The sequence below is a fragment of the Passer domesticus genome, chromosome Z (assembly GCF_036417665.1).
Source record: "Passer domesticus isolate bPasDom1 chromosome Z, bPasDom1.hap1, whole genome shotgun sequence".
Lineage (NCBI taxonomy): Eukaryota > Metazoa > Chordata > Aves > Passeriformes > Passeridae > Passer > Passer domesticus.
In genome coordinates this window covers 68,863,935-68,883,296 of record NC_087512.1, presented here as the reverse complement: position 1 = coordinate 68,883,296, position 19,362 = coordinate 68,863,935, and the positions used below count along the sequence as shown (strand labels likewise).

General features: G+C 52.7%; 1 protein-coding gene across 5 annotated transcripts; it reads right to left on the bottom strand.

Moving 5' to 3' along the window:
* Positions 1 to 2,586: 2,586 nt before the first annotated feature.
* On the bottom strand, positions 2,587 to 9,792 carry LOC135290429 (serine/threonine-protein kinase PAK 3-like). Of its 5 annotated transcripts, XR_010353198.1 has the most exons (10): positions 9,498 to 9,789; positions 8,077 to 8,186; positions 7,671 to 7,788; positions 6,737 to 6,836; positions 6,116 to 6,312; positions 5,651 to 5,785; positions 3,975 to 4,119; positions 3,813 to 3,861; positions 3,582 to 3,722; positions 2,587 to 2,730 (listed from the first exon to the last, which is right to left on the bottom strand). XR_010353198.1 is itself a non-coding variant. In XM_064404339.1 (7 exons), the coding sequence occupies exons 2-7, from the start codon at positions 8,118 to 8,120 to the stop codon at positions 4,075 to 4,077; spliced, it is 639 nt and encodes a 212-aa protein (XP_064260409.1). In that variant the 5' UTR covers positions 8,121 to 8,186; positions 9,498 to 9,789; the 3' UTR covers positions 3,767 to 4,074. The 5 variants fall into 5 exon arrangements, 1 of the variants encoding a protein (XP_064260409.1); XR_010353201.1 differs by lacking the exon at positions 3,813 to 3,861 and having other exon boundaries at positions 4,044 to 4,119; positions 9,498 to 9,792; XR_010353197.1 differs by having other exon boundaries at positions 3,813 to 4,119.
* Between the last annotated feature and the right edge of the window lie 9,570 nt (positions 9,793 to 19,362).

Sequence of the window (19,362 nt, the reverse complement as noted above, 5' to 3'; positions counted from 1 at the left end):
GAGCCGCCGGTGCCCCGTTCAGATGGGGATGCCCGCCCTGGGTCCCTTGCGGGCCGTAGGGGGGAGGTCGGGGACCGTTCCCGGCCCTGGTCCAACACGGACAGCTGCGTCTCGGCTGCAGGGAAAGCGCAGGAGGCCCTGCAAGAGCGATTCCGCTGGGATCGCTGCTGCTGCGCGGTGGCTTCGGCACCGTCTACTCAGGGACGTGCCCCACAGATGGCGCCCCAGTGGGTGGAGGGGCTGAGATGGGGCGGTGGAGGGGGAGTGCGGAGGAATAGGAGGATGGGGCTTGGCACAGTGGGATCTGAGCTCAGGATGCTGCACCCCTTCACTCGCAGGTGGCCATCAGAAGTGTGTCGCGGCATGGCATCCCTCATTGGGACGAGCTGGAGATTGACCGGGGCCAGCGGCAGAAACCGGCACGTGACGGGCGGGGTAAGCCAAGGCCGGGCAGAGTGGAAAGCGCCAGGACGCCTGGAGGGGGAGCGGGCGTGTGCTCAGTGGAGGGCTCAGATCATCCTTGGCTGGGTGAGAGCTTCCAGACCCCTGGCACGGCATCAGCCCCACTGATGCCATTGTGGTCTTCTTGCAGCCCGAAGGAATCCGCGTACCCAGGGAGATGGAGCTGCTGCGCAAGGTGTCCAGTGGGTTCCATGGTGTTGTTCAGCTCTTGGATTGGTAGGAGCTCCCTAACAACTTCTTATTGGTGCTGGAGTGCCCTGAGCGCTCGCAGGACCTCTTTGATTTCATTCTGGCATGGGGGTGCCATGACGGAGAAGGTGGTGCAGGGGCTGTTCCTCCAGGTGCTGGAGGCCTTGCCACACTGCAGCAGCTGTGGGGTCCTGCACCAGGAGGTCAAACCAGAGAACACCTGGCCATGGGACAGGCAAAACTGATGGACTTTGTCTCTGGCATCTACCTCCAAGACACAGTCCACCCAACACTTTGCAGGTGAGCCCACGCAGGGCTCCGCTCCTGGTGGGCCCCGGCAACCCATGGCCCAACCTGATTATGGCTCCAGGGATTGCTGCGTTTGCTGCCAGTTTGAGACACACCTATGAGCTACAGAGAGCTGCCTGTATGAGACAGAAGGAACGATCAGAAGAATCATCCCACCTTCTCTCGCTGCTAAACCAGTTCATCTCTTCCTCATAAAGACAAAGTGCAGTGTTTTCTGTGCATCCATGGCAGCTTATTGACCTGCAGAGCTGAGAGGCTTTTTCCCCTGCTGCTTTGCTACAGGCAGATTTAGCAGCACTATCTAACACGGAGATACACAGAGGCACCACAAGCAACTGACTTTGTGCCACTTAAACTCAAAGGGCACTAGTCTCCGCAGATGGAGATGGAAGAGACTCACACACTCCCTGTTTGCTCTGTTGATGCACACGTGGCCGGCACGGCTTTCGCGGATGGAGAATAACAAGGGACAGCTCCCTCAGAGCCCTGCAGCCCAGAGATCTGCAGGGCGCTATGAGCACCTGGCCTTATAGGTGACCAGTCTGGCTGGGATGGAAAGCAAGCACCAAATCCTCGCTGACTTCAGTGGCAGCAGCAGCAGTGCCTGCATCTGATGCCTAGGTCTGAGTCTGGGCTGGACAAAGGACACACACACGGCACATTGTCCCTGAAGAACGTGACTTTGGAAACACCCGCCTGCCACTGTCTGCCGTTGTTTGTGCTGGGGTGACACCAGCCTGAGGCACCGGGCAGCCCTCAATGCCAGCTGGGACTGCCGACGACAGGCCCTGGCCTCCGGGACCAAACGCAGGGGGAAGTCACTCTCCAGATGCAGCTTGCAGATTGAAAAGGTTGCTGTGAGCAGCCACCTCAAAGGGCAGACAAACGAGGCTCTCCTGCATTTTAGCTGTGCCACACAGCTGCACAGCCCTGGGCGGACACTGCGGAGCACAGGGACAACAGAAGGCACAGAAGAAGGACAAAGCCACTCAAGCACAGAGACTTTTCAGGACAGCTGAGTCCCAGACAACCGCAAGCGTGGTGTCACGCCCCAGTCCTTTTCTGTTGACAGAGAGCAGGAGCAGTGGGTGCTTTGCCTGGCTGGCCAGGGTCCTGCCCGCCGCTTTCCTCTCTGCTCTCCTCTACTGCCAGCAGACGTGCCCACCTTCTTGGTTCCACTTGCCGAGCCTCGTACCTATTAGCCACGGCCACCTGGGAGGAGGGAGCAGTCACAGAGGAGACGTGCCGGCTACACCGAGCAGGAAACAAAAGCTTCTATGTGCACAGCTGAAAGCCCGTATCTGCACAGGATGCTTAGGCTGCCCTGCTCTTCACTGGGTTTTGGCTGGAAATGCACTTTTTTGGCTGGAATTGCACTTTCTTCCTCATCCACAAGTCCAGGGCTGGGCAAAAACTGGCCAATGGGCAGCATTCCAAAGGCAGTGGAGGTGGGAGCTGATAAAGGAAGGAGAGCGTTCCCAATTCCAAACCACAGCAGAAGGCCCTTAGGAGGGACTTTCCATCTTTAAGAAGGAATGGCCAATTCAGAAGGGAACGTAGAGCCTTATTCCCTGGCTGACGAGGAGGGGAATCTTGCAGCAGGCTTGAGGGCGTACAGGACTTTTATTGTGAGTGCAGCTCCAAGCTGCCATTGCGGAGTGTAATCCTGAAGTGATCCTGGTCATGTCTTCTGCTTCCTGCATTACTTCACTGCACATTTCCTTTGTTTACATTTGAAAAGCCCTTCGAGATGGCGGGGGCCCATGGAATCTGTGGATGGAAGAATAGAAGTACAAAGAGTGAAAGATACAACAGCAGCATTAAACCAGCTGCACAGCCCATCAATTTCTCGGAAGTATTTTGTCTCCAATGACTGGCCACAAGTCTGGAGTCTAAAGGGAATCTAGGAAGCCAAGTGTTCTCATCACTTTGGCCAGACTAGCACACACACCTTCAACGGGGTCACTGGCTAGGTGGCAGCCTTCTGCTGCATGTGAAACAATCCCTGCTCTTGTCTTTACTGCACAGGGAAGCTCAGGCAAAACCCACCCATTCCCAGCTGCCCTCAAAGGCAAAAGGAACACCCAAGTGCTCCCTGGCTGCATTCAAGGTCCACAATGGATTCTCTAGGGAATCCAAAATGTCTCTCCCAATACCAAAGGGACGTGGAACATGTGCTCCAGTTCATGCTGAGGCACACCCACCATACACAGCTCGATCACACAAAGAATGCACAGGATGTACTCAGCAGCTTCAGGCACCTCCTCAGCTGCCTGACAGCCAGCCCGCTGCCACAGCTCTAGCCTGGCTCTGCAGGGGGCTTCCTATGGGACCTCCCTCCTTCTGAGACAAAGCTCTGGCTTTCCCATTCTCTTTGCGTCAGCAACGCCATTCCCACCTTCCTCAAACCTGCACTCCGGTAGCCTCACACCTGACCGCTCCTTTCCCTCCTGGCACAAAGCTCTCTCCAGCACTGTTTGCCACGGGCCGGCTAAGAGCCAATGCCGCCCAGACAGACAGTGTTCCGAGAAACAGTGCCCATAAGGAGCGCAGAGCAGTCCAAAGCAACGCAGAAACTCTCTTTTCAAAGCCTTTGCCTTTTGGCTGGCTCTGCTTCGTACCTCTTCTCATTCAGCTTGCATGGTGGCAACTTCCTGCTTCGTCTCAAGCAGCCTTTCCTCCTGCTTCTTCTCTACCTCATCCAGGAAGTTTGCCCCTTGTGCCAGCAGCTGCTGTGCCTCCAAACGCTGCCCTTCCAGCTCCTGGTGAGGGGAGGAAGACACTTCCAATGAAATCCCAGCCAAGTTCCCCAACTAATCAGTGGAAACTTCATGCCTCGCAGCACCTCCCACCTGAAAAGTGCACATCAGTAGTGACTCTGTGGCCTCCAGCAATGCTGTCCTAAGCAGAAATGCAGAAGGAGGATCAGCAGGTGGGAGAAAAGGGGATGCCACCTTCCTTTCCTGCTCTGATGGCTGCCTGTTGCCTGGCCCCTCTCTCCTCAGGATTTCTACCTGCTCTCAGAGGCTCTGTTCTCCAAGTGCTCAGGTGGTCCTTCTCATCTCTTTTGCTTCCTGCATTACCTGGCTGCAGGGAGGACAGCAATCAAGGCTGTCAGAAGAGGCTTAAGAGAGGCTCCGCTGATTGCAGAAATGGATGCTGCCCAAGGGGAAAAAGAAACAAAACAAATCTAATTAAAAGAGACAAAGGAAAAAGGAAGCGTTATTTTCCAAACTGAGTTCCTAACAGGGTCAAGTTGGATTCCTCTAGTGCCCAGAAATAAACAGACATTGGACTCAAGAGCACCAGCAGCACATCTGCCTTCATGTGCAGCATGCTGCCATCACAGGCAAACACAGCCCAGAACTGCACTAGTCCATTCCTCATGGTGCTGTCACTTGCTGGGATTTTTGTCCTGGTACCACTGTGCGATTGCTTCTCGCTGTCCTAAGGATTTGTTCCTTTCAGGAAAGTCAACTTACAGACTTATTCAAGCACCTCTTTTCTACAGACATGGGCTATGTGAGTGAACAAGAGAGAAGTGGGGCATAAGGCATTCCTCAAGAGACTCCCAAGAGCTCTGAAAAATATTGATCCCAAGTTGTTCTCAGGAGCGCTGGAGATGCAGGTTTTCAGCAGCAAGCCAGGAGCAAGGACACAAGCAGCAGGGTGCAGATGTGCTCAGCTCTGGCTTGCAGGAAGAGCAGTGTCTGCCTCAGCACACCCCACCTCCTCCTGTGCCGGCCGGCATCTTCCTTCACAGCAGGCACAGCCAAGGAAGTGGCGCGGTCAGCAGCTCCTTGCCTGCCACCAAACCTGGCAGCAAAGCCACAGCCATTCTCAGCTACTTGACGGGGCCAGGCAGCACATGGGGCTGGCAAAAATCCTGCACAGCTGTGCCCGTTTGGCTGGCAGAAACCTCTAAGAGTGGGCCAGGAGGGACAAGCCGGTGCCCTCGGATGCTCACACTGAGCTCCTCAACAGCCCCCGTCTTCCCTCAGACCAATCTAAAACCGCTTGGCTGGGACTGCTTTCAATGTGTTCCTCAAGGCCCTGTCCCTGGCATTGCAATATTTCAGTGCCTTTGCTACCAGGAAAACCTGAATGCACCACCCAAGAGCAAAAGAGGGCCACAGAAATGAGCAGAAGGTGGGAGCTCTCCTCTGAGGAACGGCTCAGAGAATTGTGCTTGTTTAGCCTGGACAAGAGCAAGCTGCAAGGAGACTTCTCCGTAGTTGTAGGGGCTTCTAAGAAAGATGGGGACATATCCTTTAGCAGGGCTGATTGCAAGAGGACAAGGGGGGAACAGTTTTCAGCTTAAAGACACTCAATTCAGACTGGCTCTAAGGAAGAAACTGTTTACTAGGAGCGTGCTGCAACACTGGCACAGGCTGCCCAGAGAGCTGGCAGGAGCCCCAAGCCCGGCAACATTCAAGGTCCGCTTGCATGGGACACTGAGCAACCCGATCTACTTGAAGTTGTCCTTGCCGCTGGCCGGGGTTTTGCACTAGGTGATCTTCACTGGGCCCTTCTAACCTCAAGCAGTCTTGGATCCAGGTTGGGTTTCATTAGGAAAGCACCCAGAGCAGAGATTACTCTGTGGGAGGCCCATCTGATTCCCTGGAGTTTGGCCGAGGAGCAAAGCCTGGCAGGGAACAGCTGTTTGGCCCGCAGCCGCTATGCCTTGTACCTGCAGAAGTTCCTTGGCAGAGCCTCGCCTGTCCACATCCATCTGCAGGCAGCAGCCCAGAAATTCACACAAGCCAGGGGGTAGCCTGAGCTTGTGCAGGTCTGGTACCCCTTGCTTGCCTATCAGGAAGTTGGCCTGAAGCAAAAGGAAACATGAGACTCTACGTGATTCTGCCATATCCTTCAGTGCTCACCTAGACCCCATCTTTTAAGCTGCAGTCTGCAGTAGCAATTTCTTGCCTAGCAGATGCTTAGAGAGGAGCCTTCTGTCCCAAAGGAAAAAAGGCCCCAGTGCAGCCCCAGCTATTCCAAGTTGCACCAGGTCTTGCCTTGACAGCTGATGTGAGCCCCAGGGACCTTTCTAGAAGTGGGTCTTGCTGGAAGCACTTCAAGCTCTGGGAATGGCATTTTGTCTGATGGACACGGAGGAGAAGGACACGGCTATCTGAGCGTATTTGCACCTTACCCTGTCACTGGTTTCCCGAACATAAGGAGGCTCTCCTGTGGCCATTTCTATTCCCACGATGCCAAGGGACCAGGTGTCCACTTTGGGGCCGTAAGGCTCTCTTCTCACAACCTCGGGTGCCATCCAGCAAGTGGTCCCGACCATCGACCTCCGTTTCCTCTGCTCAGGGCTGAGCAGAGCACAGAGGCCAAAATCAGCTGAGGAGAGAAACAAACACTGCTTCAAGTAGGAAACCAAGGAAAAGGGTTCCTCACTCTCAGCCCCAGAATGCAGTGCTGAATGGAGCTGGAAAAGCAGCTGGGCTCTCCTTGCTCAGGGCTGCAGCCAAGGACATGGGCAATTGTCCACTTAACAAGCCGCCCAGGATTCCCACCCTGACTTTTCCTCATTCCCGTGAACGTTTACACTGTAACTCACTCCCTTTGCAAGGAATACCCACAAACCAAAGTTACCCTGGATACCTTGTTGCTCTCTACACCACTCAGCACCTTACAGCTGTGCCCTGGGCTGGCAGAGTGCTCCCTGCCCTCTCCCCAGCGCCACTGCTGGGCACCGGGCAGCCTCTCCAAAGCAGCCCCACACCGCCTCCCCGCAGCGCTGCGCCTGACCAGGAATACCCACCCAACTTGACGGAGCCATCCCGGCCCAGAAGGATGTTGTCACTTTTGATATCTCTATGGATCACCTGGTTGGCATGAAGGAAAGCCAGGCCTTGCAGGCACTGCCAGGGGAAAAAGAAACAGGAGGCCAAAAGTTAGCCTGATCTGATTTCATCACACGCAAAAAGAAAGCTGCTGCTGAAGATGCACAGATCTCCAAGGAGCAGTGAGCGCTGCCCGGAGAAAGAGCTTGCTGCTGCAACACTGGGAGAGCAGGATCTTTCCAAGGGAAGGCACGTTAGCTTTTGAGGGGGAAACGTCAGTCCTTGTTGCTCCACACTGTCCCCTGCAAAGGCAGTCAGAATGAGCGCTGCTGCAGCGGATGCGCTCTCCCCGTCCGGACGACAAACAATGGTTTGCCAAAAGAGGAAAACGTCCCTGCCTTGGATACCAAGGGCATCACAGTCGGGCGGGAGAATGGAGGACAAGGCTTATACGGCTGCCTGGACAGCAGACTTGGAAGAAGCTGCTTTGTCACTTTTCAGCAGCAAGCACCATGCTGGGTGCCATGCCATCCTTTGGAGTGGAGACCCGTGACACATGAGTCGCTCTTTGGCTTTGCCTCTGGTTGAAAACTGGCACAGCAGCACCTTTGCCCTTACAGGCAAAGAAGGCAATGCAGAAAGGCTCTGGGCTAAGGCTTGGACAAGCAAAGTACAGAAGAGAAAAGAAAAAGTAAACAGGCACAGAGAGTTCAACACCAGTAGATAAGAGTAAAGAACAGACTACAGTAGGGGCAGGGACGCTGGCAGGCAGCTCAGTCCACATGCTCTTTCTTCTCTGGAGCATAAGCGCAACACAGAAAGGAAGCTCTGAACATGGAATCCCTCGCTTAGCGGCGCTTTCGAAGGATGAGCCTTGTGCAAGCCATCCCTAGCACGAGCAGGACCCCTTACCTCCCGACACACTGTTGCTATGTGTCCTACAGCCATCCTTCTCACGCTGACCACATCACCTAAGGAGCCTCCATCCATATACTCCAAGACCAGCAGGACAGCCTCATTGACAAGGTAGCTGCAAGATGAAAGCCACAGCATGGAGCTGAATGTGCACAGCTAAATTGCTGTACGGAAGAAAGGACTACAGCTGAGTTTTGTTTCCAGGTTTCTGAGATCAGACTTCAAGCTCTTTATGCCAGGAACCCCTCATGGCAACAAAATGCATTCTCCTCCCATGCCTGGTGAAGGGGTGGATTGATGTTCATCGAAAGATCCTTTTTCTGCCAGTGGCTAAAGAGCTTTTAAATCTTGGCCTTGCAAGTATGGAAACAAACATTCCCAGAAAATTACCAGAACTACTTACCTTTCTAGGTAGGTGACAATATTGGCGTTCTTATTTTCACTCATGACCAGGATTTCTTTCAGTACGTCCTCGCAGCCCTGGTGCTGGAGATTAAGTTGCTTTACAGCCACCTACGATGACATTGAAAACTCTTAGGGACAGAAATGACCAGAGCCTCTTTCTCCATGCACTCATGGGTCTGGATGCCTCGTCACCTTGGTAAAAGGGGACTCTAAACCAGCAACCACAAAGCGCTAACAGAACTCTCTGCACCCGCAGACTTCTCAAATAAGCTTTGTTTAGCACTACTACGATCATTTACACATGTTTAACAAGCCAAAAATAATTTTGCTCCTGTGAAGACAAATTGAAACCACTGGAAATATGTTAGCATTTCTAGGGGCTTTGGCCAGCGTTTCCCAGACGGCTGCCATTTCGATTGTGTGTCCAAGTAAACACACACATACATGACAGGGAAAATGCTGTCCAAAAAAGAACTCCAAAGCGACTCAAAGTAAAGTTACAATCCTAGCACATCCTAACTTCTTCAGTTTGGCTTTTGCAACTCTGAAGAACAATCTTGAACACGCTTTAGACTTGAAATTATTGAATGAGTTTAAAAATGACAAAGCCTTTCTGTGGTACACTACGGATGCGCCCCAGGTTAGAAGCACAGGGCTTAGGGCTTTCGGATGCCTCCTAGACCTCCCTCCAAGTGCACTTCCTGAGCGCAGCACTGCAGGTGGATAAGGAACTATCTTATCTAACTCCTTACTATTTCGGAAGATGGAATGTATTTGCTGAGAGCCACAAAGGAGAATTCAGGACCCTGAACTTTTAGCCCCAAAGAGCAGCAGGACTCCCCAAGACACCACCATGTCTGCTCAGTACAGATAGCATCTCTCTAGTGGAATGTTACCAACATGTGAACTTCTTCTCATTCATCTGTGCGTGTGTGTGTATGTTTTGGGGCTGGGGGGTGGGTGGGTGGGTGGGTTGTGTGTGTGTGTGTGTGTGTGAGCAAGGTTCCCTAAGGCTGAAAGGCAAAACTGTGCTCCAGACAAGATCTCTCTTTCTTTAGGTCTTGCATTGTATTTTGCATCAGAACCTCATGATGGAAAACAAAATATCTGTGTCTGAACCTGAGCTTAAGAGGAACCGGTGTGGAATGACAGCTCTTGCCATCAGCTGCTCTATGCATATTTATCCGGCAAATGGAAGCTAGCATGTCCTTCTCTGAAAGACACCGCTGCCATCGTCGCATTCATTCATTCAGGTAGGAAGGACAAAGTTTGTCCAAAATGCACTTTGCAGCCTGCCTCTAGACAGACGGCTTCTGTGGGACAGCCTTTGCAGCAAAGACAGGCGGCCCAAAGCTCTGGCCCCAGACCACATCACAAGGGAAAGCACTCAAGAGCTGCAAAATCTGCATGGGCACTTACCGCTTGTCCTGTGGCAGCGTTGAAGGCCTTATAAACAATTCCAAAACCCCTAGGATGAGAGCAGTGCAAAAACAGAGAAGTTGTTCAGTGCTGAGAAGCAAAAGGCAGCGCAGGCAGGAGCTCTCTGCTGCCTGCAGTCTCTCTAAAACACTGGGCTTTGTCTACTCTTCAGCCAATGGCACAACAGCCCAGCAGCCCTCAGCCATGCAGAATGTCCAAGCGAAAAGCTGGCTCACACAGGAAGAAAAAGGGCTGCTAGAAATCTCCAATGTACATGCTAGATTATGCATGTGGGGGAGTTTGCTTTGCCTTGTCCTTCTTGTGTCTGTGCCTGTGGCTTGCCTTGGCAGGCAATGAAACACACAGTCCTGCTGGGCCTTCTCACCGCTCTCTTTTGATCCTACCTGCCCAACTCAGCCAACGCCACACAGCCTTTCTTATTTTCCTGACCACTGAATACTGTTTCTAGTAAAGTACTACTAAGAAATGCTACTGAGAGCTGTTATCAGGTGATAAGCTGCTCTCTCAGGCTTTCCTACCTTCAGGAGTGTGGCCATACATACAAAAGCATGTCTCCTGGGAAAAGAGGCAAACTGGTGCCCCATTTTTGAGGGACAAGAGGACTTCCAGGTCCTGCTCCTTGAGGCAGCCAAGACATTGTCAGCATCCAGTTTTCTTTGATGATGCCTGGTACTGCCTCAGCACTGAGACAGGGACAATCTGGAGCCAGGCTCTGAAGAGGCTTGCAGCTTGCCTGACTTCCCACGTGCTATTGCACCACCAAAATTCCTGGCCCATGGTTCTGTAGAAGTAAGCGTGGCTGCACTCACCCACTGCCAATACGTTTCCATCCGGTGTACTTCTTTTCAGGATCTCCCACACTCACCACACGCCCTGAAAGAAACAAAATGCAAGAAGCACACTTGAAAACAGAGATGCTGACTTCCAGGAGATCTGAAACCCAGCTCCACTCTCTGGGGCTCTGAGCAATTTATGGTCACTCGTTTAACCTCAACAAGAACAACAAGAAGAGCAGCCCCAGCAAGACAGGCAGCTCTGCAGCACAGCTGGCCTGCACAGAGTCTGATTCTCCCACACTCTTTTGAAGGATTGTCTTGAGGGGAAACTAAGCCCACGGAAAAACCATCCGAGCAGACAGAGAACAGAAGAGAACAGGCACCAAGGCAAGTGGTTGTCACCTACAAACAACAAGGAGGGCTGAAGAATTGGGAGCCTTCACTTTCTTGGCAAGAAAGACTCTCTTGTGAGATTGAACCAAAGGTTCCATACTTCCATACACTCTGGAATCTGGGATGAATTCTTATCAACATCTGCTTTTTTGCAGAGCAGAAAGGATATTGCAAAGTGAATTCCAGGAGAGGAGGGGATTTTCTCTTCCTCTCAGCAGCTTGCCTAAAGAATGCCTTGGCATTTTTAGAGAACAGCAGCTCATGCTACATCAAAGAACAATGGCTGTAAGAATTAGAACCCTTTTCATTTAGGAGCAGGCTCAGTTCTGAAGACCACTTTGCCTGTCCCACATTTAGTGAAGAACGACAAGTGCTGGTCTTCAGTGTGGGCTGCAGCAGTCACTGGCACTGGACTTGGCCCCTTGAACAGCACCCACGTGCCCCATCTTCCCAAAGGGCACAGCCCAGACAGGTAACAAGGACAGTGCCGCTGCTCAGGCGCTGCCGTGACACAGGCACCTGCACAAATGAGATGCTGTTTCTCTCACCAGTCCAGGTGGCAGCTGCAACCTCACAGCTGAGGAAGGCTCCAGCCCCTGCAGTCACAGCAGCCATCAGTGGCAGGGCAGCTATGACAAAAAGCTTGGCAAAGCCCATCAATGGCCACTGACAAGCACTATGGGGGAGCCAGAGGCAGACCCAGCTCCGTTCCGAGCTGTTGACCTTACTCAAGACAGAACATGATTGTTTTTGTGCTCAGACCCACGGAGGAGTCGATCAATCCACCTTTTGTCCCAGCAGCTGATGGCAGACACTGAGTAAACTGGGCTCGGTTCTCTACCTGACGGGTATTCTCTGACAGCACTGCACTGGCAGCTATTACTAGCTGTAAGAAGCAACTCAGTTGTACTGCAGAGTCACTAAGGCCTTGGTGTGCTTTCCTAGAGTGCAGGAATCTGTGCAGGGAAGGAGGCCAATGCTCCCTATTCCAAGAATATTTCCCAGCTGAGCATTAGCAGTGACAAAGTGCCTGGCAGCGGAGGAATATGCAGCAGAGGGGCTGCAGGCTTCCTCCTGAGAATTGCCAGCAGGGCACTTTTATCTGACCATGCCACATAGATGTGTCTTTTTGATGCATCTTCCTAAGCATACCACTAAAATTCCCAACAGGGATTGTAAAAATCTTGTGCTGGATTTCTTCTTGTGGGGACATTGAAAGCAATTCTTCATCTCTGACAGCTTGGGATTGTTCCAAGAATGTAACTTTTTAATTTATGGGGCAAACTGAAGAGACCTCTTCCAATCTTCTTTGTGCTGTCACCTGATGTTCTCTTCAAGGAGGTCAGGCTAGTGGAGAAATCTTATCAAACCCAAACTGTGGAAGGAATAGTAGAAGTACTAACACTCATAAAAAAGCCCACTAGCATTCAACTAGCCCCACAGCCTATCAATTTCTCGGAAGTATTTTGCCTCCAACGACTGGCCACAAGTCTGGAGTCTAAAGGGAATCTAGGAAGCCAAGTGTTCTCATCACTTTGGCCAGACTAGCACACACAACTTCAACGGGGTCACTGGCTAGGTGGCAGCCTTCTGCTGCATGTGAAACAATCCCTGCTCTTGTCTTTACTGCACAGGGAAGCTCAGGCAAAACCCACCCACTCCCAGCTGCCCTCAAAGGCAAAAGGAACTCCCCAAGTGCTCCCTGCCTCCCTCCAAGCACAACACTGGCTTCTCTAGGGAATCCAAAATGTCTGTCCAAACACCAAAGGGAGGAGGAACATGCGCTCCAGCTCATGCTGAGGCACACACACAGTAACACACTGCTCGATTGCACAAGAAATCCACGGGACGTACTCAGCAGCTTCAGGAGCTGCTTCTCTCTCTCCTGGCTTGAGCCGCGTGAACTGCTCATGCTCCGGTTTCCAGGCTGCAGACCGGAGGCCTCTTGGCAGGATGCTGCTGCTGCGGCACCTTTGATGGGGGATCCTGCGTCCATCTGGGACAAGAAATTTGTTTGTGTCAGAAAGGTGCCTGGCAGGGATGCCCCAGATACAGCATTTCAAAGGCAAGCCCATAGCAACAACACTGGTGTTAGGCTGCAAGCTGAGCTGTCAACTCTTCCTCCTTCAATCAAACCCAAACAAGCAGTCAGAGACTACAGCTTGTCACAGGCAGCCGTAGTAGAGACCGTGAAAGGGAAAGGCCAAGGTTACACTTCACCCTCTTCTGAGGACTGCATTCAGCATGGACAGGGACAACTTGTTCAGAATCTGTGTGGCTCACCATGCTCACCTGAACAAACGCCGCAAAAAACAAAGGGAGCACTAAGAGGCCAGCAGAAATACATTCAGAGGACTGCTGGCCCACCAAGCAAAGCACTAGCCCTGCTACCCAGGGCAGCAGCTGACATTCAGGGGCCCAGGAATTGTTCTACCATCACACCCAGTGTTTTCTCTCTTCCCGTCTCAAAAGCACTTCTATTCAGCCACTTCTTGCTGCTTCTGTACCCAGCTCTAACCCTTCCATTATAGCTCTTCTTCCTGCTGCTCAGAGCTAGAGCCTGCCAGGCTCTGTGCTTCCAGTGCCTGCAGTAGTCCTTGCCTCCCCTTTCCTGAGACCTCTCCGGTTCATGCCCCCATCAGTGCCCTTCCCTCTGCTACCTGCCTAGTCAGGCTCACCTGCCCATTCTCCCGCTCCTCAGTCAGCTCCTGCCTCAGCTGCTCCTTTTGGCTCAGCTCTCTCTGCAGCTGGCACACCCTGGCTAACAGAGCAGCCTTCTGACGCTGCTCTTCCTGCAGGAGCTGCACACAAATGAAGAGAAGACAGCTTTAAACTTCCCACACACCACTTGATTGATCAACCAAGACTGATGTGCTCCCGCTTTCCAAAAGCTTTTTGTCCTCATTCTCGTATCATATCTAAAGGGCCAGCTAAGAGACAATGCCTCCCAGACAGACAGTGTGCAGAGGAGCAGTGCCCATAAGGAGCCCAGAGGAGTCCAAAACAGCACACAAACTCTCTCTCCACACTCTGTGCCTCTTGACTGGCTCTGCTCAGTAGCTTTACTTGTTCAACTTGCATGATGCCAAATTTCTGCTTCATCTCAAGCAGCCTTTTCTCCTGCTCCCTGGGTACCTGTGCCAGGAAGTTAGCCCGTTCCTCCAGCTGCTCCCGAGCCTTCACATGTTGTTGGTCCACTTGTCTCTGCTGATGAGGAGAAGAGATACTTCCAGATGAAGTCCCAGCAATGCTCCCCAAAGAAAGAAATGGAAGCTTCATCCCTCCAATAAGCCCACCCCCCACCTGAAAAGTCCACATTACTTGTGACTTTGTGCCCTCTAGCAATGCTGTTCTAACCCAAAATGTAGAGGGAGTGTCAGCAGGTGGAGGGATGGAGATGCCACCTTCCTTCCCTGCTCTGATGGCTGCCTGTTTTCTGGCCCCTCTCTCCTCAGCATTTCTGCCTCTTCTCAGAGGCTCTGTTCTCAAATTCTCCCTGCCCTTTCATCAAGGAAGAGCTGCAGATGCACTGCAGGACGAGGACGAGGCCAGCACGTCGATCAGCCAAGTCACAAGGCAGGCCACCAGCTGAAATACCGGCAACACGGGGCCTCTTGCATCTGCTTCAGGCCCAAAGGGCAAACCTCTGTCCACCACGGGAGGACAGAAAGCAAGGAACCCAGCTGCTGGGACTGCACTTGGCAGCAAGGTCAGCAGCCGTCTGCTGCATGGCACAAGGCTGTGGGGAAGATCCTGCCCCTTCGCTGCCATGCTTTGGGGGGCAACCACCCAGCCTCCTGGGGAACTTGGCTGATGCCCATCCTGAACCTGTGGCTGCATATACCATCCCAGCACTGGCCTCTGGCTCTTCACAGGCCTTCAAGTCTGAGCCCTTGGAGCCCTCTGCTGCCTGGCTCAGCCACGTGTGGCCTACAGCAGATGCTTGTGGCCATGTCACATACTCAGGCTGCTCTTCTGCTAAGCCAGCCCAGCAAACCTGCCTGAAATCTTCAGGTGGGTATTGTTTCTTACCAGTTCTTGCACCAGCTTCCTTTTCTCCTCTTCCTGAGCAGATTGCCAGAGTCTCAGAGCCTTGCCGCACTGCTCTTCTGCCCAGCGGAGCTGCTCAGCCATGTCTTCACATTGCTGCTGGCTGAGAGCTCTTACAGCCAGCAGCTCACGACGAAGGCCCCTCACGTCCTCTGCAAACATGACACACGGCAGCAGTCAGACACTGCACAAGCAGAGGAAGCTGCTGACTTTAAGCCCTTTCTCTTTCGGGCAAGGAGGGACCTGCCCTCAGCTGCTTCTCTCCTCAGAAGCCTGCGCACCCAGCTGGCTTTGCAGCAGCTGCACTGGGCAGGGCCATCACCAGAAACAAAGCGCACGAGGCTCTCACCCAGTATCGCCTCCTTGGCCTGCGTGGCCGTGCGCACTTGGGCTTCCACACGGCTCCTGGCCATCTCCAGCTTCGATATGCGCTGCTGAGCCTCCAGCAGGCTGCTTTGCAGGCTCTCCTTCTCCGACCTACAAGTTGTGAAGATGAAGAGCAATTGTTCTTGGCACACAGGGATAGTTTCTGCATAAGATGTGCCTTGAGATCCCTCCACCTTAGTATGGAAAATGGAAACTCATGGAAACTCAGATACAGCAGCACTCTTTTACCGCTTTACATAGCAAAGCAGGCCCCTGCAGGTGCCTGGGCAGCCTTTCCTCATGACCTAGCCTGGCTGAGTTTGGTCTCAGCAGCCAAAGCTGAAATTGCTGTTGCCTGACCTATCACACACGGGCGTGCCCGCCAAGTATGTGCAAAGGAACAAAATCCCAGCCTCTCTTCTGAGCTCATCAGCACTTCCAAGTCACTCGGCAGGTGCAGGACAGAGCAGTGCTCTCCTGGCTGACTCCTCAATGTTTCATGCCATTCATAGTGTACTTCTAGGTACTTTGTTGGCCGGGCACTCTCTAAATAAAAGGGATAAGGGAATTCACCAAATGATATAGCGAAATCTCCAGCTTCTAGAAGGATGAGTAGTAGGAAAGCAGAACTAGGTTTTAATCTCCACAAGAACTCTCACGGAGGAGGGAGGGACAGATATCCCGCCAATTAAATGCCTGCAATTTGATGAACAAGACCACTTGCTACCTTCATTGTTGGCTAACTGAGCCAACAGTGCCCAAATATCTTGGCACTCTTTAAAAAGGAAAAAGAACCAGCCAAAGGGGACCTTGACAGGTTAGAGACGTGGGTGGGTGAGTGGGCAAGAATCAGTGCTCAGCAAGAATCCCCAGACACTGTCAAGAAGTCACAAGACCTTTCCCTTCTGCTGCTGCTGCTGCTGTTTGTAAGCAGTTCTAGGTTCTGCACCATCCTTCACAAGAGTGAGCTCTGCAGGGTCTCAAGGTTTTCAGCATGACCCTCCAGCTTCACCTGAAGCGTCACGGCCCCACTCACATCATTCACATGTAAGAGCTTTGAATTCTGAAACTCCCATGACAAACTACTTGGCAAGGAAAGATTGATGGTCAGATGCACCGAAGGAGAAAGCAATACCACAGGGAAACTTCCGGTTTCAGCAACCTTCTGCACAGTTTCCCTGCTACTCAATTCAGTGCCAAGCGGCTTGCTTTGCATTTGTCACAGGAATGTGCAAGGGGTCCCAAGCAGGCACCCAAAAAGAGCTTTGAGAACTTGAGCTGACAGAAAAATAACATTCAGATCACAGTAGCCTTTTCTTTTTGCTCGTGTCTCTTTGCTTCCCTGCCAGCAGGCAGTAAATCTTCATGCTCAGCACCTTTGTAATTCCAGACCTTCAATGATGTCCCACCCAGAGTCTCCTCCCTGCCTTTACCTGGCCTCTGCCAGCTGCTCTGAAAGGCCTCGTAGGTCCCGCTCCGTGGCTGCCAGTCGGGCTTCCAGGGCAGCGTTCTCTTGCGCCAGCACCGCCTTCTCTCTGCACACCTGGGACAGGGTGTGCCCTTGGCGAGAGAACTCCTGGAGCACCTTCTCCAGGCCCCTGTGGGCTGGCCGCTGCCGCCGGCAAACCTGGAAGTGGGGGGGGACACCATTTTTCAAGAGCAACAACAACAACAACAACCCAGTCGCAGTCTTAGCTTGCTGCCAGAAGCAGCGTTCTGGGGGGTCTTGCTAGGACTAATCCCTCTCCCACAGGTGCATCCTAGGAACAAGGTGAGCGTACCTTTGGCACAGCCAGAGGAACCGCTTCCTTCAGCAGATCCCTCTGAGGCTGCCGTTCCTCTGCTGTCTGTGCCGCCACTTCAGAAGCCCTCTCTAGTGAGGAGTGGCGCTTTCTCTCAAACGCAGCCAGCTCCTTCCATCTATGGCAAGCAGACAAACAAGCCTTTAATTGCAGCACAGTCTCCTTGCAAAACCAGGACTGTATACCAAGTCCCACACAGGGCAGTCTCAGGGCCTTCCCACAGCCCTCTGCTTGCACCTCAAGAGAATGCTGCAATTCCCTGCCTAGACCAGCATCTCTCTTTGTTGTTCATGCAGGTGAAAGAGTCACCACTGAGCAGGTCAAACAAGCTTCCAGAAGCCACAGAACACTTCCAGAAAGCTCAGGTACTCTCAGCGTAACTGCTTCCGGCCTGCTAGGTCTTATGCTCCTTTCTGATTACAGTGGATACTGGACTTGCCAAAGTTCTTCTTTGGCTAAGACATGCTTGATAAGCCCAGGTGACTACTCCCACAATGACTCTAGCTTTCACTAGTGAAACAAGGGAAGAGCCTTGCAAGCTCTAGCTTGGGGAGGAGGTTTGGACGATTTTCCAATCCACGTATCTAAGGATGGTTTAGGCTGGCAGAGATCCCAGGAAGCCTCCAGCCCAGTCTTCAGCTCCAAGCACTTGGGGTCAGCATTGGGACAGGCTGCTCAAGGCTCTATGCAGCTGGGGCTTCTGAATTTCTGGGGGTGGAATCTGCACAAGCTCTCTGAGGCGCTTGTTCTGCTGCATGATTGCCTTTGCAGGTCAATGCCCTTAAGCCCAGCCTGAACCTCCCTTGCTTTCACTCGGGTCCACTTCAGAAAGCTTTTTGTCAAGGTTTAAGAAGTGAGTGCCAGCAGGCAGCTGTGCTCTACGCTGGTCAGCAGCCAGACCTGCCCTGGGCTGCCTTCCCCAGTCTGAGCTGAGCAAGTCCAACAAGGAGAAAGCTAAATTGCTTCTTTGACACTGGGCCTCCTAAAGCCCAGCAACGCCCACCCCTGCTCAGAGAAAGTGAGAAAGCTCAACACACACCTCAACTCCTGAGCACCACGCACTCGATCTGTGCTCTCCTGCCCCTCCGCCTTTCCTGCCTGGGCCCAGGAGTCCTGACTGGCAAGGACCTCTCCTAGCGGGACCTGCAAGGAATAGGCAGGGAAAAAACACAAACAAGCAATAAGGAGCAGGGCAGTTGGCTCCTGAGAGCTGGCAGAAGCAGCAAGAGAGACACAGCTCACCTGAAGGCAAAAGCTGTTGTGTGGGGCTGTTTATGTGGTATTGATGTGGTGTTTATGTGCCAACTAACCCTTGAGTTGCTCTGAAGTGTCTGAGTAGAAGCAGGGAACATTTCCCTGCTCAGCTCTGGTCAACTGACTTCCCCTCGGGGTTTCAGGCCTGTGAGAGCAGCCAATAGGAACTGCATTCCAGCCCTTCACAGACAGACCTTGTCTCTGCCATGCAGAGCTGCTCAGGAGACTTCTCAGCAAACCTGGCTCATGTCAAAGTTAAGGGCGTAGTCCAAGCTGTGACTGTAGCTGCCTAGATAGGGCGTGGAGAGGGGTGGGTCCCTGCAGGCAACAGCGGCTCCTCTGCACCCCACAAGGCTGTGAACTGCGTCTTGGGACCTCTCTCTGTGCTGGCAGCAGGGAGCCTGCACAGACTCTGTGCACAAAGGGGCTGGCCTTCACACCAGTAGCACTAAAGGACATCATGCTAGCGCTTCTTTGACACCAAGGGATGTTCACAGTCCCTGTGAGAGTGCCAGGAAAATGATGTCTGCATGTGAATTTTCCCTAGGGCCAGTGGCTGGGCTGAAGAGTGAGCTCATGGCAGGACTCCAGCCCACAACATCTTCAGCCACAAAGGGCAAGGGCTGCCTGCTCAGAAACTTGCAGCTCTGCACTGCACCAAAGCTTTGCACTCAACCAACCAAAGCTGCCACTGATTGGTGCACGATACTCAGGCCCTGGATCGACAACACCCGGAGGATTGTTGTCCTTTGTGTCCCCATTAGCCTCTGGAGGAAGAGAGCCAGCCAGAGGAGCTTCTGCCACTGCTGTGGTGCTCTGCAGACAGGCAGCAGCATGCGGGACAGGGAGTAACCTGCTTTTAGAACCTTATTTCTCCTGAGCTCTACGCCCAGCTGTCCTAGAGCAGAAGTCATGAATTTGGATAAAAGTGGGATGCTCAGTCATTAAACCTCAATTCAAGTGCTCAATTGAGACTAATGTTGAGACAGGACTGCACATGCATCTGAGGGAGATATTTCAGGCTGGCTACAATCAGCATGTGGCCTCCTGTCTGCAAAGCTTGACTTTCATTAGTTAAAACCTCTTCAGTGGAAAAGGAGGAAATGGATGGAATCCTTCTGGTAGTGTTCATGCAGACGTTGACGTGGACTTTCTTTCGGCCTGCCAGGCTGGCACTCTACTGCAACAGGCCAAGCCCACAGC